The 20,410-nt window shown below is 40.0% G+C and overlaps 1 protein-coding gene across 12 annotated transcripts in view; it reads right to left on the bottom strand.

The window, feature by feature from the left end:
- The window catches only part of vav2 (vav 2 guanine nucleotide exchange factor), a 196,518-nt gene that overhangs the window by 13,817 nt on the left and 162,291 nt on the right, over window positions 1-20,410 (bottom strand). For 5 of the 12 annotated variants that reach the window (XM_061799997.1, XM_061799992.1, XM_061799990.1 and 2 more), the window contains 9 exons: window positions 18,624-18,692; window positions 17,899-17,999; window positions 8,646-8,745; window positions 6,584-6,679; window positions 1,916-1,984; window positions 1,766-1,852; window positions 819-907; window positions 587-719; window positions 253-267 (listed from right to left, as the gene is read on the bottom strand). In XM_061799997.1, the coding sequence (XP_061655981.1) occupies window positions 253-267; window positions 587-719; window positions 819-907; window positions 1,766-1,852; window positions 1,916-1,984; window positions 6,584-6,679; window positions 8,646-8,745; window positions 17,899-17,999; window positions 18,624-18,692 (759 nt within the window). The remainder of the gene's footprint in view (window positions 1-252; window positions 268-586; window positions 720-818; window positions 908-1,765; window positions 1,853-1,915; window positions 1,985-6,583; window positions 6,680-8,645; window positions 8,746-17,898; window positions 18,000-18,623; window positions 18,693-20,410) is intronic. The other 7 variants (XM_061799995.1, XM_061799996.1, XM_061800001.1 and 4 more) reach the window with 3 other exon arrangements.

The raw sequence follows: 20,410 nt of genomic DNA, 5'->3' as shown, positions 1-20,410 counted from the left end.
AAAGGTGAGATTAAATATAGCATACAAAAAATAGGGAATCTTCAACTAATGCATTCAAGTTTGGGACGTCCGTTTATTTCAAACCTAAATGATGCCGTACATGCTTTAGCAATGCTCGTGTACAAAAGCTTGAAGGCCATTACGAGTACAGTGCGTGCATTTGCCACATGACACCCAAAAAACACCAGGACTGCTGTCAGAACTAGGCCATCATGAGAAGATGAGTTCAATGAAAGAGTCACTTGAGCTTACCATTTTTCCACTTGACTGGTAAGCATGCAAAAAGAAAGACACCATAAAAAGACCGAGTTACACATGCAACATGGAAAGACACATGCAGATTTAAAACAAAAAGCCATGTTAGACTACGGTATGCTCTGCTGTACATTTTTATGAATAAATGAAAGTTGTTGCATTTATATGATTTCTCAAGCATGGATGAGTACAACTAGCATGTCAAAGCCTTTCTTCCAAATTCTAGTTACGAGATTGCCTTCAACCTTTCAACAAATGTTGTCATGATTGCCAATGGATGTTATATCACCTGTCATAAGAAAATATTGAAATTGTAATTTGGACCGCTTACCTTTTTCATGTCTCTGTTGTTCATGGGGTCATCAGACATCTTATAAGACTGCAGTTCAATAATCTCTTTGAGCTCATAGCTATAACCTTTCCTCTTGCAGACAATGACCACTTTATCAAACAGGAAAATATACCTGCAAATACACATTTTACAATGAGTGAATACTTCTTCATACATTACATTCATTTATTTTTGTCCTTTTTTTTTTCTTTTCTCAATCATTGAGACTTACCGGTCCTGTTTAGTACGGTTGACAATGGAGCAGACCTTAAGTTCTCCGTCAATCTTTGGCCTCCCATACTCCTCCAGCTTCACCTGCTGCTTAGGTCACACAGACAGCCAGGGTCAATTCACTGATTACTATGACTAATGCGATCCTATACATAATTCAGAAGCACATGAGCCTCACATAGAATCCAAATAGATATAGAATAAATGATGCAGCTTCTGTTGGGATAGAGTACATCTCCATCCTTATGTGGAGAAGTCCCTCTAATCAATTTTTAAAAGCCTAATGACGTGCCATAATTCAAGTGGAACCCCAAAATTGAAATTCCCTTGAGGTCATAAATTTGGAAACATACAAAAATTTTGGGAAAAAAAAAAACGCCTCTGAAATTGCACAAAAACTAAGAGGTTGAAACATGTTGAATCATGTATGATGTCTCTTGTCACGATGTCGTGCAAAACTTAACCTCACTGAGAATCTAGTTTTAAATAGTTTTGTTGTACATTTGTGAACTTCTTTTTGCACTTGAATGCCAGTTTAGAACATTAAAATGCTACTTAAAACATTGCCTGTAAAGTTAAAGTTTTTATGATAGTGACAGTCTGACCAATTATTTCAATTTCCATTGTTTCTTCGGAGAACTACTGTTTCAAAGTTTGGAAAGTCAACCCACAGCAGTTTTTGTTCAACTTTTAAAAGGGGCACATTGTGGAAAATTGACTTTTTAATTCCTTGTACTCAAATTGTTGTGCCTATGGAATGCATGCCCACCCATCAAGTATGAAATTAAACAACCAAGAAAATCTTTACTTTTATGCCTATTTATGAACATGTCTGTGAGCGAGCCATTCTGCATTTTCTGAAATAAAAACATGATTCTCAGTATACACAAATTCAAATATACTAAACTACCTGTATTATAGGAGTGATGACCAAGTGAAAATACTTACAAGATTTTCTATAGAACTTTGGAATTCACTTATTTTCTTCAGTGTCTCGTTGTCCCGCTTGACCTCATTGATGTACATGGCCAAGTCCTGAGAGAGCAAAAAAAGTTCATTTCTAGCATAAAATAAATTTGAAATATTTGCAACACAGACCTGCATCGCCTCCAGCGCCTCTTTCAGTTGTTGTCTCTCTGGTCGGTCCGTCGAGTGACTCAGAAGTTCCTGTAAGGAAATACGTGTAGTTGTGTTATGTTATTGTTGTACAGCATAAAGAGAAAAGCCTCTTTGACATCGAGGGTGAACTCGAGATGATATTGACCACTCATGGCAAGAGGGGTTTGCTGATAGTGATGTACATTAACTCTTTACTTTGATTAAAGATTCAACCCTGATATGGTCCAGAATACACTGAAGCCAAGGACAAGGCAACATACATAAGAGAAGACGCCATCAGAGTATGTTGTCTCCAGTTCTGAAATTGCAGTGACCAGAAAACCACAACTGTGGTCTTCCACAAACAAACATTCCACATCTTTATGATCAGCAATTGCTTTTTTTCTCTTCCACCGTGGGGGAAATAATTAAATGCTGCAATGATGTATGAAATGCCGTTGAGCTGCAATGAGATTTAGACCAATAAATCATTGCAAGTGGAAAAGGAGACAATGTGCAACAGATTATACTGTACTTCTATTGAAATATAACTGGTCTGATAAAGTCAGAACAAATGCAAATCTCAATTGCAAATATAAATAGTATATTTAACAGACCTTTTATAACATGAAAATATAGAAATTTCCATTCACTAGACATTTCATTAGGTACATTTATAAAATCCACTGAAAAATAATGTGGCTATTTCTAATATTTTCCCGTCACGTAGGATAGCAGTGTAAGGAGTGCTGTAATTGTTGGTCCTTGGAGTATTTTGATGAAAGCATGTCACAGTACACCTGCAAACTGTTCTATATTGTAAAAAAATAAATGGCCTCCTTTCACATATTTCCTTTTAAATACAATCCTTGTCTGTTGATTGCTTCTCCTATCTATCCATCCATTTTCTGAGCCGCTTCTCCTCACTAGGGTCGCGGGCGTGCTGGAGCCTATCCCAGCTATCATCGGGCAGGAGGCGGGGTACACCCTGAATAGGTTGCCAGCCAATTGCAGGGCACATACAAACAAACAACCATTTGCACTCACATTCACACCTACGGGCAATTTAGAGTTGTCTATTAACCTACCATACATGTTTTTGGGATGTGGGAGGAAACCGGAGTGCCCGGAGAAAACCCACGCAGGCACGGGGAGAACATGCAAAGGTGGGGCCGGGGATTGAACCCCGGTCCTCATAACTGTGAGGCAGACGCTCTAACCAGTTGTCCATCGTGCCGCTTGCTTCTCCTATATTAACAAAATTTAATTGAGTTAGGTCATATTTATTATGTTCAATATGGACTTTTACTGGCGGCACGGGTTCAATCCCCCGGCCCTGCCTGTGTGGAGTTTGCATGTTCTCGCCGTGCCTGCGTGGGTTTTCTCCGCACACTCCGGTTTCCTCCCACATCCCAAAAACATGCATTAATTGGAGACTCTAAATTTCCTGTAGGTGTGAATGTGAGTGCGGATGGTTGCTTGTTTGTATGTGCCCTGCGATTGGCTGGCAACCAGTTCAGGGTGTACCCCGCCTCCTGCCCGATGACAGCTGGGATAGGCTCCAGCACGCCCGCGACCCTAGTGAGGAGAAGCGGCTCAGAAAATGGATGGATGGACTTTTACTTTTGTTACTGCTGTTTCTTGTATTTTAGTCCTTTTGCTTTTAAATCATGACAAACATGACCTCTGACCTCCTAAAGTCTATTCTTCCTCTGCGAAATAATCAGCCGTTTAAAGGTGAATTAGATTTTGGGCACTAGACCCACTTTCAACAACATAGAGAAACTATATAACCAAAAGACAGGGCTGTTTTGGGCGACATTTTGAATCAGGTGTTAAAATTCAACCTTTTAGATCAAAAACGTAGTCGTGATTAAATATATGACATGACAAGCCTTTGTAAAACACTGCTTGAGAAGAGTTTCTTGTGTGTTCAATCCATGAATGAATACAAAAATGTTGCTAGGATGAAATCTTTACATAAACTGAACATCTCCTGTGGCCAGACACACTCTTTCTAACACACACACAATAAATGTGTGTGTACACTGTGACATGCCCCATTCACAGTATACAGCAGCACCTCCCTGAAAAGCTGTGAAGAGCAGTGAAATTGGGTGAGCTTAATCTCATGAGCGCACGGTTGATTTGACCTTAGTGCCTTGCTGAATCTTTGGACTGTAGGGGTTCAATTCAAACTGAAAACAGAAGTCACTGCCTGGACCTTCAATTACCTAACACAAAGCACTTGCCATTATGTATCACACCATGAACCCTAATGATCTACGGTTGAGATGCAAAGTCAATTAAAACATGGCGGAAGTTACAATGCTCAGCTTGTTTCATATGTTGTCAATGAGAAAGGAGCACACGAGAGAATTCTTCTTTTTTGTTTTGACTATTACATTATTTGTTTTATCAAATATGAATTCCAAGCTGGTACAAGTCAAGGTGAGCATCACACCTGACACTCCTACAACTGTTAGCTACTTGTATGAATAAATAACTAAAACCATGAATCATTCAGTGAGCAAGAGCGGTCCCAAGACTTAAAAACTGCTCAATGCTCACACAACACATAATCCAGTACAGTGGACTGTGGCTAGGGAATGAGCCTTACTGCGAACAGCGAATTCCCGAAAATAAGTGACGCTCCCCTAAAAGTGATTATAACTGCTTATATTAATGGTTTAAACCATAAATAAACCACATAATATGGTCCCAAAACACTTTATTAGCATTTCAAAAGCTTACAAACATCTTCAAAAATTGTTTCATTCCATTCTTTCATGGTTTCTAAACATCTTGGAGGTAATGAAGTTTCAGACACACATTCACGGAACTCTTCTTAATTTGTAAAATAATATGTTGTTTATTTCAAATTCAAAACATTTTATTTGTGCACAAAATGAACCATGCATCATTCGCACACAAAATCACTGTTCAAAGAACAAAACAATTTCACACAAAAATCATAAAGCCTTTCACCTTGGCAAGTGTCACTATCAATCTCATTTTTCTATTCATGTCTATGTATTTCTGTTAGCACTCTGAAATCACTCCGACAACCCCTCTCTTATTGCATGGGCCGACTGATGCCACAGCGATACTGCACTCGAGTTGAAATGTTCAACTATCTTTGACATACAGTGGAACTTCGATAGAACAGACTCATAGGGGCAGGGGGTTGTCTGAGATAGCTGATTGTCCATTACATTGAAGTGCCTTTTTTTCTTTTTCTTTTGAGGCCATGTGCACCCGTATTACTGTACAGTACAAAATGATTGTTTTGTAGGTTTTCTTACATGGCCTAAAATCGCCAGTACAGTACAAAGTTACTGTAAATAAGTATTTTTTAAAAACTTGAAAATGTTTGAAAGTTTCACATCTTATCCAAACTTACCACGCCGGTGTGCTTGGTCATGGTGACATTGTTGACATACAGTGCGCATCATAGGCGAGTCGCTTTCATGAGCTGCGAGGAATTAGTGTGCTTCCTCGTTCCAAATCTGTTGCCAAAGGTGAATGGCTTAACAACAAAAAACTGTTACAATACCAAAAATAGCATGTTACAGACTCCAAAGACTTGTGTTTTGTACTCCTCAGCGTTAACGCCACAGCCGTGCCACTCTCTCTCTGCACTATGTACTGTATAATTGACAATAGATATAACCATTGACACGTCAATATCCCACATTCAACATGGCCGCAACGTAGATACGTCTTTTGGGATTAGATCAAGTAATATTTTATATCTGCGACCCAGAAATACGTCAGTTCCATGCTCTGCCTGCATTGCACCACAGCGGCAGTAAATAACAGCGGCCAATTCTGGAAAAAAACAGACTGTCAACGGCATTTTATTTGACAAAGAAAAAATAGTTTTGGACATTTTCCTCACGGTCCATTTTATCCGATCTCTGTTATATCCGGCTCCGATTTATCGAGGATCCACTGTACTGTTCAATAAAGATTGTTAAAAAAGAAAAATAACTCGAGGCACAGCACTGCAACGGCAAACGCCCATTTTGACGTGTCACAGCACATGCACAATTAATGGGGATAGAAAAATGGAAGGATGCAACCTGTTTTAACGATTGTGCCACTAGACAGACAAACCAATCATTTAGGAATAGGAAACTTTGATCACTGTGAATCACAAATGTTTGCTCTATAACACTTGACCACAACCACACCAAAACCAGGTGGCCCTGGCTGATACCCAGCAGCTGAATGCGATGAGCATTATAGCTAGGAAGAGAATGTGAAAACAAACGGGCGTGGACGCTGGCATGGCCAAAACACAGCCCAGCCGAGTGGATAATTCCCGCCCAAAGACTTCTTACTTGACCGCTGTGGTTTGAGGCTGCTGACCTTCCCCAGTTTTCAAATCTCCCACTGTGCATTACAAGCTGGACGTGATACATATTGGTATCTAGCAACTTGCAGGCCGCACCGTGGGAGGGTGAGGGCTCCATGCTGCCAGGGGCCTGCATTTGGCTTAGGGCATTGATATATGTAGTATGTTCAAGTACTTACAAGTAGGTAACTGCATCGAGCAATCCCAACAAAATACAAAGAGCTCTTAAAGATTATGATAAAAGAAAAGTAAATTAAGTGTGAGTGGCCACTGGCCAAGACAATACTTTCTTTTATACTACAACCTACCTTTAATAGTAGGTGATACTTGAGTACCCTCTGCATGGGAACCACCAGAAGATCCTGCAGCTTGAATTTGCCTTCCTGCACTTTCATAGTACATTCCTATAAGGAAAAACACACACAGTACGTCGGTTCATTACATATTACATAATTCAGCATGTACTATTTCCTACCCAATTAAGGGACAAGCATTCTTGATTAATAATTCATGGCATGTGGTTGCTGTGGCGGCAATGCTTCCAGATTTTGGGTGCAATTCCATGAGCAACAATGAGGTCAGTTTATTCTTTGAGCACATAAGAGCACTTGTTGTGTCAGCTCAAAAGCATTTGTTGTGCCAGCTATTTGTGACACAAATACCATCCATGCTAACTTGGAGGTTCCTTTGACAAAACCAAATGGCATGCTTCCAAAAGAAACAGTAAGCCTTTAAGGCTCCCTTAGAGGTTTGTATCTCGGCATGTTTTCCAGATTTCATAGCGCTGCAGTAACAAAAGAGGCTTATTCCATTCTAAACGACTTTGTTGTGTTACAAGACTGTGAGAAGCATTTTAATCACCATAAAAGCTTTTGAGAGCGTACAATGTTCCCCCACCTATTTGTGAATTCAGCTAAGCGCAGATATATATATATATTTTTTAACTAATCATCAATCTTCTTCTTCTCCTTTGTGACTCACTTAAAAATTCACCTATTCGCTGTTTTGTGCTCTTTCCAAAATGCTCTAAGATGCCACAAGAGGGCGCCAATAATTTGTGTAACAGGTGTAAAATATTTTGGCTAGGAGGTGGAAGACGTTAGGAGAGAGTTGTCACTGCATGTATACACGCACTTCGGGTGCACTTTTCTAGATCAAATCAACTTTAAACCACAGTAATGTTGTTTTGGGATCATAGTTTGTGGTACAGTGTACAATTGTAACTATTAATATACACAATTATAAACCTTTTGTGGGGGGGGGGGGGGCATTAATTACAGAGCTTAAGTATTTATTTATTTTTTTTGCTGTATTGCTCCCAAGCATTGCAATACGTTCAAATATCATCAATTAGAAATGGGACAATATTACATCCCAAACACTAGAAAAAGTTGGTTTGGCAAAATATGTCTCCTTTAAAAAACAACTGTATTTGTAAGTAAAAAATGTAGTGTACATTAAAGGTAATAATTGATTTAAAAAGATTTAAACAGGCTATGTGCATAGCATCATTCAAATAGCCATCCATCCATTTTCTGTCCCGCTTTATCCTCACAAGGGTTGCTCGCAGGCGTGCTGTAGCCTATCCCAGCTATTTTTGGGTGAGAGGTAGGGTACACCCTGAAATGGTTGCCAGCCAATCGCAGGGCACACACAAACAAACAACCATTCGCGCACACATTCACACCAAAGGGCAATTGAGACTCTTCAATCAACCTACCATCCATTTTTGGGATGTGGGAGGAAACCGGAGTGCCAGGAGAAAACCCATGCAGGCACAGGGAGAACATGCAAACTCCACACCGGCGGGCCTGGGATTTGAACACCGGTCCTCAGAACTGAGGAGGCAGATGTGCTAACCAGTCGTCCACTGTGCCGCTAATTGTATTTCATGTTTTAGATTTTTTTTTAAAATTATTTTTTGACCTGTATTTAATTCAGTGATTCTTTTATGTACCACTGGTAGGATCCCACATACCACACTTTGAGAATCACTGGAAATTTTATTTCTGCATGTAATGTAACAACATTTTGAACTCTGAAACGAGACCCTTGGTTTAACCTTACTTCCAAGTAAAATAGTCAGTCTATTTGAGTCCTCCTTGGACTCATGAAATGAAAGTCAAACTTAAATTATCCACCTGCATTGAACCAAAAATAACATCTGGTTCTGAGTTCCACCGTCATTTTATCGCAAAAGTAACAACATGCTTTTCAGTATTTTGGTGTGGCCTTTAGATTGCTGTTGAGACAAGACACATCTTCATGTGGAGTAGCAGTGCTCATTGGTGTTCAGTTAGAGTTAGAAGTTTTAGAGTTTTGACAGTAAAGCATGTTGAATAAAATCAGTCGATTGGTGTAGGTGATTACCTCTACTTTGATCTTCACATCCTCCCGTGTTGCTATTAGTTCATCCAGTGTCTTCTGGGCATTCTCCATGTGGCTGCAGTACTGGCCATAGATCAATAACCTGGGGAGACAAAATTAAAATCCAGACACAATTACTACTTTTTGTCAAGAGTGATACATTTTGTTTAAAAAACATTTTTAAGAGTACAATCTATAGACACAGAAACTGAACAGCAATGTAGCTGCAGTCTTTGTTTTATATTATACCAGACAGCTTTTGTCTGATTCATTTGGTTGACAGTAAATATATCAACATGGAAGGTGAATGGAATCTGTCAGATTAATATTATGAAAACATACTGAAAATCTACGGTTCTCCCATTACATCAATTTAATTCCGCAAGAAGACCCACTGCAGGTGAGCACACCTTTTATAATTGCTACAAAGCACAAATTGTTCAATCACATGTATAATATTGCTGTTTTACAGATTTTAATAAAGTGTGGGTACTTTGAGAAATTAAATCATGAAATCTGTTTAAAATTTGATGAATAATTAGGATTGTATGAAAAAGAGCCACTCCTTAATTTTTAAATCGAAGGGATGGGTAAATATCTCTTTGTGGAAAATCTCAGAAAAAAAACAGACAGACCAGAATGGATTTTTGAACCAATTATTGCCGCAGAGTAGTTAAGACAATGCACTACACATTCATTTTAAGATTTATAACAAAATGTGAGGTGTGATGCGAGGAGCTATTTCCCACAAAGGGGAGCAGATGAATGAATATGTGAATAAATGTGTTATAATTTGGAGTCAATTGTGAATATCATGAATGAGTAATGATTTGAATCCCAGGGCAATATTTGGAGGGGTCTTGCCAATAAAATGTAATGACTGGGCCAATAAAAGATGGTGCTTGATTCTGTTGCTGTGCTGAGTTGCGTTTATCAGAAGGTGAGAGGGGGGGAAAAAAATCTGTTAATTTTGAGCGGCGAGGATATGAAGGCTATGTTCATTAGATATCATAATGGAAACCTGACATAGCTCTAGAGATTCAACCACAGGAGAGCTTAATGTCAGCCCTACATGGGCGTTTCCCACAGCACGTGACACTCAATCTTCTCGCTCACTGAGTCAAAAGTAGGCCGCTGGCAAGGATTGCAGTGTGCCTGAATAGAGCTGGCACCCCAGCATGGTAATCTAACATGGGAAACTTGAAGTGGAATCAAGTCTCTCAAAAATCTGTGGCAGAGACGAGAGCAGCACAACAACTGTACGGATGGTACTGCAGTTCGGGTAACTACAATCACTAGTAGCTATGTTTAAATACGGTCGTGCCTGAGCTGCAGTGAGCACACCCTGGAATGGTTGCCAGAAAATCATAGAGCAGTATTCAAATTTTACCAAATAATGTTTAATCAAAGTTTTGGGCGATGTGTCGACTGCATGCACAAATACACAGATTAGCACACAAATTGGTTCTGCAGTAGAATGGGGCAGGGTGAGCAGTGACTTATTTGCATGAGACAGCCCCCTCAAAACAGACAAATTTTAGCATAGCTAAAAAAGGGGGTATAAGTCTGCTGTAATTCTCTAAACATGACTTTGGAAAGTGGTCTAATAAATTCATTGCTGACTCTGTAAAGCAAAAATACACGTCTTGTAAATTTGACACAACACAGAGAAGTGTTGTTAACAACCCTACCAAATTAAAATGAATAAAAGCCATTGTCTCCGCTCTCAAATGCTGTGGGCGCTCAACTGTTAACTGTCAATCAAAATACCACTACTGTAGCGAGTAGTGTACATGCACTATGAAAAACGATTTTACGTTACACAATGGAAAATCACATTAGGAGGCTCACCTTCAAAATTGAATATTTACTGTGGACTAAAATCATAAATTAAGCACACAAGCCAACTTACACTCATTGCTCGGGCCTTAATATGACCAGTGGCCCAACAACGTCACTGGGCAGCTCAAGTTCTTATATGGCCAGGAAAAAAGAAATGGTTAAAAATAATTTAACCTTATAGCTCCGCAATTACTACGTAGTTCTCAGTCTTTGCACAGGGTTGTTTTCAAGAGTTATCTCCAAACATGTATAATGTATTCAGAAACAAATCTATGATTTCACTTTACTGGGACTTTACAGGGACTGTAGGTACTGTATATAGTATAATATGGGCGTGACTCAATACACTATGTTCAGTCCATGCAAACAGGAATGATTAAGGACTATTAACTAAATAATGATTTCTACTATTTATTACAATGTCTCAACAGTAAACACTGTCCTATTAAAATGTTAATGACATTGTACTGTGTTTTCTACTTCCTACCATAAAGATGCATAGTGAATAACTCTACTCCAGGCTGTGTGAGATTTTGGCCGACCCCAAACTTGAGGCAACATGTAACGCTGCTGTCACATTATTCTATTAGCTGATCATCTTTGACTGCAGAGATTCACCAGTGATGATCAATGGAGCATCTCTGCAGCTTGAGCAATGCTCCCCCGCGGTAAGTCTCTATCAAGCGTCTGATTAAGACTGCACTTGAGGAGACAGCTCCTCCTCCACAGCAACAGTGTTGAAAAGTATTGTAAGTGGTCGGGGGATGTCTTCATGAATAACTTAAGGGATTGTTGCTATAGAAAATTCACTAAATAGTTATTGGGGGATTTATACATTCTTGCAACCTAGTTAATTAAATGCGAGAGAGAGAGAGAGAGAGAGAGAGAGAGAGAGAGAGAGAGAGAGAGAGAGAGCATGCGCAAGGTGTTTCTCATGTAACATTGTGTTACCTGTGTTTCTTAACAACCAGTCCGTTCTCTGCTGCCCACGGGGAATGAAAGTTGCTGCACCATAATGTTCCAATTACAAGGCTGACCTTCAAAAGGTCTTTTTTGGCAAATGTTTAAAGTCTTTACTCTGTCATGAGCCTTAGTTCTGCGTTTTATTTGCTAATTTTGTTTTTATCTGGCTAATATTAAAAAATATTGGCAGTCTCAGACAGGAAACCAAATGACATTACTACGTAAGTACTGCAGAAAACTGTTACTGTTACAAACAACAATTGAGGAGAATAAGAGTCTCCTTTACTTCTAGACATGCACTGTAGGACTTGAGAACAATAAGGAGGCAGATTTTTATTTGAGAGGAAACTAAGGGCAGCAAGAAAATAGACAACTGTTGCAAAGTGTAGACTGAATGGATAATACGCTGCAGCATCCAGAGCTACATCACAGCAATGGGCTAAGCTAAGTTTAGCTTATGTATTATTTTTTTTTATTTTTTTTTGTGTGCTTTCTAGCTGTGTGTTCTACCAAGGAGTTGGCACCAGCTGCACACAATATAAGCTGAATGCACTAGGAATGCTGCTTGACCAAGCAATGGAATGGAATGGAATGGCAATATTCGCCATTGATGCTTCTGCATTGGTCAAATCAAGTACAACTAGGTATAGTACCTAGTTGAACTTGATTTGACCAATGCAGAAGCATCAATGGCGAATATTGCCATGCAAAGTCAAGTACTGTAGGTATACTATAACACTGGTAACTTCGTACTGTATGTTGAAACATTTTATCAACAGGAATAATTTGAAAATAAATGGTGAAAGTCAAGTATGGTGGCACAAACTAGTATTCCAACAAAATATAACCATTAAGACCATGTCGTGTGGAAACAAATTCTATATTTTCAATTTAATAACAGTGTTTCATTGGAGTCAGATGCTCGGTACTTCCACTCATGTATGCCAAAGGGCTAATAAGCACATTGCAGCATGTAGCCGCTCCTTGGCCCAGGCATCCATAATTAGTCCATCACATACGCTCCACTTGACACCAAGTCTGGGCACATCAGACACACACAGTAGGAGGTAATCACTCATCAATTCCTTTTCTATGTTTGCACAGTCTCTAAAAGTGACAAAAACTCACATTGTAAACTCATGTAGGTTGCCATTGTTTGTGTCTTGTGGACATTAGGAATGTAATGGATGAAATGCTTTGAACATTTATTTATCAAAAATAGCAACAAATTATGAAACATTACAGGAAGTAATATACTAAAATTATTTAATTTTTTTTGCATTATTGTAGCCTTCTTGTTCAACAGACACCATATGCATCACTATAAAGCTATGTCATTTCTCCCAGTCAATAAGCAAATAAAACTAAATGTTATTGGTGTGTCAATACTTTAAACCCAATAATTATATTTTAAAGTAAGCTAAGTAAAAAAAAAAAAAAAACATGTATTTCAAAGACTGCCCTGTAAAGGGTTGAAAAGCAGTAGATATTTCCCATATTTCCCATAGTTTTTTCATGCACTGAAAGTAGTCGGTGCTGCTTATTTTGCTCTGGTCTCTTTCATCGTGGAAATGTTGTTGGAATGCAATTTTGAATAAGTGTGCCCAGGGCATCCCCTTTACAGTTGTAGCCTGACTCGAAGTCAAGGCGCAACCACTGAGGATATTTCCTAGTAAACCAGAAGTGACAAGCTGTAGTAAGAGCTAATACTCTCTGACACATGGCATTGGCACTCTCTCACCTCCATTCAACTTATCCAACACAGAGGAAATGGAGAAAGTAGCGTTAAAATGCTCTTGTGTGGAGCCTCATTAAGTGGTCATGATTAGGCATTGCAAGGAAATCAGGGAGCCAGCTTACTTCGGAAATGAGTCAGGAAATGTCGCAGATGAAGACATCAACAAGAGGGTGCTTAGATGCCCATTTACTTTCTAGAGCTGCCTCTTTGCACACGTTTCCATTCAGGTCCACTCTTGCAGTTTAAGAATTGAGCTGCAGTCGTGATACACCTGCGACATTTTCAGCATGGCATTCAGCTCAATGACAAATAAGAAAAAAGGGCTTTTCATTTTGCATGCCAACATGAGAGAAAAATGATTTGAGCACATTGTTGTAAAGGTCATTGGGACTTACAAGCATAGCTAACCAAATTAATTATGCCCAGCTAGGTCCTCAGGAACATCACCAGGATGTCTGATGAGGGAGTTAAAATCCCCTGGTCACTGTTGTTCATGGCCATGGAGAGACAAGACAGTGGCGGCCCCATAATGAGGCAGGTTCACGTGTCAATCATTTGCACCAATTCAAAGCTTGTAATGCTGAAAATCTGCAAATCTAATGAACTCTTTTCTCAAAATTACCCCACATCACATTTTGGAGAATGTCACTGAATTTAAATATTAACGTCATCAGCCAATTTGTTTATGAATAGAAGCTGAATATTAAATATGTATCAAAGAAACGAGTTTAGTCGGTTTCTGTTTAAAAGTAGGATACCAAAGAATACAATAAATGGCTGTATTAAAAAGGTAAAGAAGATAAATGGATCACAATGGCTTTGTATAGCAATTAGAGAGTGACCCTGACCGAGCGTAAATGATTGGGCTCTCCAGATTCCATCCAAAATGGCCTCCAAGCATGAATGCGGTGTGTAAGAAACAACGTCAGACAGGCAAAGGGGACCGGAGAGGGGAAGTGGCCCATGGCATAGGAGATGTGCCGTCGCCCAACTGCCTGGTCCGTCCCCATCACAATTATGTCCCCCCTTCCGAAAACCCAGAATGTATTGTGCCCAAACATTCCTCATAATGATTAATAATGTGGGTATGGGGACGTCGCCGAAACTGCAGACTGATCAGTCCTGGCGACCCTTCAAAATAGTTCCAAATATTGCTTGTGCTCTCACCAGAAAGATGTCTGGGAGACGTCTCCAGACAACCCGACAACCTATTCAGCGAAGTAATAAGATATTTCTAAATGGTGAGCAAGGAAAACGCCCATAAAATCCAAAATATATGATAATTTCAGAGGTTGAAGTAGCCATAGGTAGAGGTGTCCACATACATTTTGTTGACAAGTGATTGAAGTTTTGTGAGATTAAGCTACGTTAAGGTTTTTCTCTATAGATGTATCTTCAAACTACAAAAGATCAACAAAGCGGCGGGACCAGACCTTGTGTCCACATCTTGGCTCAAAGTCTGCGCGGACAAGCTCGCTCCAGTCTTCACACAGATCTTCCATAGATCTCTGGAACTGTTTGAAGTACCATCCTGTTTCAAACGCTCCACCATTATCCCAGTCCCCAAGAAATCTGCAATCCCGGGTCTGAATGACTACAGGCCTGTCGCCCTGACATCTGTGGTCATGAAGTCCTTTGAACGCATCATACTGGACCACCTCAAGAGCGTCAAAGGACCCCTGCTTGACCCCCTGCAATTTGCATACCGAGCAAACAGGTCTGTGGATGGCACAGTCAACATGGGACTGCATTTCATCCTAGAACACCTCAACGGCACGGGGACTTATGCAAGGATTCTGTTCGTAGACTTCAGCTCTGCCTTGAACATCATCATCCCCGAACTCCTCTCCTCCAAGCTTCTCCAGCTCAGCATCTCGCCGGCCATCTGCCAATGGCTTCCTGACGGCACCAGAGCGCCCCAAGGTTGTGTCCTCTCTCTGCTGCTCTTCTCTCTCTCTACATGAACAACTGCACCTCAAAGCACCCGGCTGTCAAACTTCTGAAGTTCGCAGACGACACCACAGTCATCGGCCTCATCAAAGACGGTGACGAGTCTGCGTATTGACAGGAAGTGGAGCAGCTGAAGCTTTGGTGTGGCCGACACAACCTGGAGCTGAACACCCTCAAGATGGTAGAGATGATCGTGGACTTCAGGAAGTGTCCTTCGCCACAGCTGCCCCTCACGCTGTCCAACTGCTCTGTGTCAACCGTCAAAACCTTCAGGTTTCTGGGAATTAAAGTCTCTCAGGACCTGAAGTGGGAGACCAACATCAACTCCATCCTCAAAAAGGCCCAGCAGAGGATGTAGTTCCTTTGGCTACTGAGGAAGCACGGCGTGCCACAGGAGCTGTTTAGGAAGTGCTACACAGCAGTCATCGAATCAGTCTGGTTCTGTGCTGCAACAAAAAAGAACAAACTCCGACTGCAACAGAAAATCAGGACTGCTGGAAAAATCGTAGGTATGCTCCTACCCACCCTTGAGGACTTGCACGGTGCCAGAACCAAGACAAGAGCATGCAAAATCCTCTTAGAACCTCCACATCCTGGTCACCACCTCTTCCAGCTCCTTCCCTCAGGTAGGTGCTATCGATCAATGCAAACTAAAACCAGCAGAGATTCCAACAGCTTCTTTCCTCTTGCCATTAAATTGCTGGAGGTTGCTAAGTGACTCTCTGTAGTGTGTTTTTGTTGTTATGTCTCAAAAGTATTTATTGTCAAAATGGCTGTTTATTGTCTTACTCGAGCGGCTCCAACTACCGGAGACAAATTCCTAGTGTTTTTGACATATTTGGCAAATAAAGAGGATTCTGATTTTGATATAGAGGAGTCTCCAAAATGTCTCAAATGAAATCGAACATGCTCGATTTCACCGCAACTCCTTGGCGACCGACTAGTCTCCAGGCAGGAGACTCCGGGAGACGTCTCAGTAACCAGCGGAGACTCGAGTTGCTATCAGGTCGCCAACTAGTCTCCATTTTCTTTCAATATATTGAAGCACAGTGACATTTAGAAGTGTGAAATGTGTAGCAATCAATTTGAGACATCCAATAATTTCTTGTCTTATAGACAAAGTCTACTAAATGTAACATGTCGCCATTTATGGGTGTTGAGCACAGGAGTTAGCTTGCGACAGAATGTCAAAACACCTTTAACAGCTCATAAACTAAAGTTTGTTGTCATAGTTGGGGTTTATGTAGGATTGGGTACAAATGACATTCCATCGGCTGCTACATTAGATTAAAAAGGCCTAGCCACTCCTGCTGTGGAATCATGAGGGCAGAAACGATCATCACCTACATTACCATTACATTGGAAGCAGCCACACACAGCACAGCAGAAAGGCAAATCACTCCTCCACTCGGGAATGCATATTATCCACTAGCACTCATATCTCAGAAGATGCGCAAGATGCAGATCCATCAGAAAGAAAATGCTGTTCACAGACTCATATCTCAACTTTCCTTGTTAACTTAAAATTTCTAAGCTATAAATTACGATAGACATCGTAATTAATTAATCCTCAAAACAATGCACTTACACAAGGGTGTCAAACTCATTTCTGCCACGGGCCGCATCGTAGTTATGGTTTTCCCTCGTGAGGGCCGTTTTGACTGTGAGCCCATAAACATTACATATATGGTCATCTCAAATTATCACATAATGTATGTACAACAAATTGATAGTTAACCACGTTTGAAAACAGAAGCCAGTAAAACTCTTAACTATTATTCAATGTATCTTAAAAGGGGGCTTAATAACAAAAAATGCTTACAATTCCTCAACATTATTAAAAGTGAAGACCATTTGCAAATTTGGTATTTTAGCAAAAAACATTAAGTGGACACATACGATTTGCTTTTCCGGGCCAAATAAAATGATGTTGCAGAGCAGATCTGGCCCCTAGGCCTTGAGTTTGACACCTGTGAGTCTTACTGTATAACAGCGGACCCTGCATATTTGCGATTCAGCATTCAGTGATTCCCCTCTTCACGTTTTGTAGGCGGGGAACCTTATCCCCTGTTATTTGCGGAAACCACCGCTTATTCGCGATATTTTTTCCTGATTCCCTGCTTAGTCGTGTTTTTTTGGGGGGGAAATTAAATAAATAAAAAATCATGGCAATCATAATGTGCCAATTATTTGCAGATTTCGCTATTGAAGGGTGGGCCTGGCCCCTATCCCCAGCAAATAGCGGGGGTCCACTGTATTTACGAATGTGACAAGTGACAGATATCAGGAATTTCTATGAATGTACCTACTTGATGATATTTGCTTTGTAACATGACTGTTTACTTTAGAAAAGCAAGAAGCTTCTGGTTGATACTACGGTGTCCTCCCTCAGTCCATGTTATCCCTCAGCATGTTAATTGAAGCTGCCCGTTTTGTGCGCATACTGTAAGTGTAAATGTGTCTATATTTGTGAGTCAGTGATTGACTGCTGATGAGTCCCAGTGTGGACCATCATTTGATCATTAGTCAAGCGGGGCATGTTCCTACTATGACCAAATACAGGCTAAGTGGGATACAAAATGATTGATTATGAAAGAAGCAACACTGATTTCCTGTCTAATATGAATATCTCATGTTCAGGTGTCCAAATCAAATACATCTAACAGGTGTAAGTCGATTTATTTATTTATTTTATTTTAACTCTACTGGGATTTCTTTAATAAGCACAACATCATCACAGGTAAAATCAAACATTTTACCCACCGTTCTTTGAAGTCGAGGAAGATCTTTCCCAAACCGTTTCCTCCAGTGACCATGTTGAGGTCAATGGCTCGAAGGAGAGCAAAATGTACTTTGATCACATCCTGAAAGTAGAGGCCCGTTTCAAAGTTACACATCACCTTTTTGGGAGGTATAAAGAGGGAGGGTTTTCAAGTTTTTAAAAGAATCACAAAGCCTGGGGCATCAAGCTGACCCTAAGGACCACATGAGTAGCCTGCGAGCCTGTTCTAAAAGTAGCTCACCAGTGATGGAACATTGTAATTTCCTAGTAATGTTGTACAAGGGATTGTTTGAAAATGTAAACGCTTGCAAGGATTTACAGAATTAAAACTGGAGTATATTGATATGTACAATATCTGTTTCTTACCTTGTGGGAAATCATTAACATGATCAGATGAATATTATTGATTTTTAATAATATAAAAAAAATTATTTGCGCAAATGTGTTGCTTCTGAAGTGTGCTTTAAAGTGATAGCCCTTCCTTGCATTTATCAGCATCAAAGTAATAGCTCTCAGTTTGTTGGTAAACCCTGATATACAGTAGAGTGTATTATATAGAACATTTATAGAAAAAAGAGCAGAAAATAGAAGTGTAATAGCATCAGCATAAGTAACATTGAATGTTAAAATCATTTCATACATGAATAAATATTGAATTACTCACTAGGAGCACAACACATTAAGAAGTGCAGATCCAGTCACTCACCTCAAGGTTGACGAAGATGGCCTCCATGTCCTGTGGACTCACAATTTGCCTCAATGGGATCATGTAGTTCTTCAGTGGAAAAAGGAGTTGTGAAAATTATATACTGTACTGTACATTTACAAACAAATACAAGTTTTATTACACTTGTGCGTCCAAAAGTAAAGGCTGTCACATTCCATCATAATCATCATAATATTAACAAATAGATCAACAACAAAGTGCTGAAGGCTTTATGAACCCCAACTCAATTAAGCTTAACGAGTCCTATGATCATAAGGAGGTTGTTTATTCTCATTTAGTCTTGTGCTGGTGTGATGCAGGAAATTCAGGATACACATTTTGTTTAATGAAATTAGTAGGGCTTATGATTTGTTTCAGTCCATCACCTTGCAAATTAAACCTGTCAACACTAAAACTGATGTGTTCGCAATGCCAACCCTATTTCTACAATGCTTCCTTAATAAAGTGAGGGAAGGGACGTCTCAATAGGTGTGTTTACTCAGTATGGAACAGTACAGGGAATCCACAGTATGATCCATAACTCAGTTTTTGGGTCACGGTTTAGTGCATTTTCGGTAAATCTTTCGTACATAAAGGGAGCAACTTTTCTTTGTTTGTCAGCAAAAACTGGATTTTGTAGTGTACTGGATAATATAACATATTTCAAGTCAACCGCTATTTGAACACAATTTTTTTGAATGGCAAAATGGCTCTTATCCCTTGATTATTTGCATACACGTGACACACGATTAAGTGTGGGTCAATTGGTCATGCTTGCGCCTCACGCTACAGGCACGCTTAGTCCCACCGTTACACTTGTATGGTCATAGTTGTTAAAACGCTGACGTGTATGACGGGGCACAACATGACGTGCATCCAATTGCTACGCAGTCGGAGCAAGTTCAATAAAACTAAATTATGTGATTTCCGCTGGGTTCCCCTATATTAACAGTGTGATACATTTATTTTCTGTACCTCAGGAATATGTTTGTTTGACCCTTCCACTAACAAACCAATGGGATACAAGATGTTTCGTGTGCAAAACCACAGAGACGACAAGCTGTCTTGATGTCCTCCTAGCTATCCCTAATTAAGAGACCATCCCTTATAGAAACAAATGGCTCGCTACTTAAAGTCACCAGAAAGGAGGGGAAAACAAAACAACACAAAACGAGAATGTTGTGCTGATGTTAGTAAAATGTACTAGTAGTCATTGTGTAGTATGGTATTTTTGATCAAAGCATGAGCGGTGTCTCGTAAACGAACAATAATCGCTACGAATTAGACTATCAGTTTATACTGAACTCAAGTATTGACATTGATGAATTTGCTTTAATTGTATGTCTTGAATGATCTTGAGACGAATGCACTTTTAATGGCGATAGACAAAAACCAAAACAAAACAAAATAAACAAAAAAAAAACTGTACGTAAGATCATATTGTCCCATGCAGAACGTCCTGAACCACGTACCGTCCCATCTTTAGTGTTTAAGTGTATTTTAGTACATCGATGTGGTAATATATAATAGAACATTGCCAGGAAAGTGAATGTCTATATTTGCGCATATGGTGTACACACTGGGGGTCACTGATGGTGTAGTGATACACTCGCCTGACTTTGGTGCGGGCAGCGTGGGTTCAGTTCCCACTCAGTGACAGTGTGAGTGCGAATGGTTGTCCGTGTCTATATGTGCCCTGCGACTGACTGACGACCAGTTCAGGGTGTAGGCCGCCTTTCGCCCGAAGGCAGCTGGGATAGGCTCCAGCGCCCCGCGACCCTAACCAG

Source organism: Phyllopteryx taeniolatus, chromosome 15, assembly GCF_024500385.1.
Source record: "Phyllopteryx taeniolatus isolate TA_2022b chromosome 15, UOR_Ptae_1.2, whole genome shotgun sequence".
Classification (NCBI taxonomy): domain Eukaryota; kingdom Metazoa; phylum Chordata; class Actinopteri; order Syngnathiformes; family Syngnathidae; genus Phyllopteryx; species Phyllopteryx taeniolatus.
Note: the sequence above shows the minus strand (reverse complement) of the source record. Positions and strands in the feature narration are given on the sequence as shown.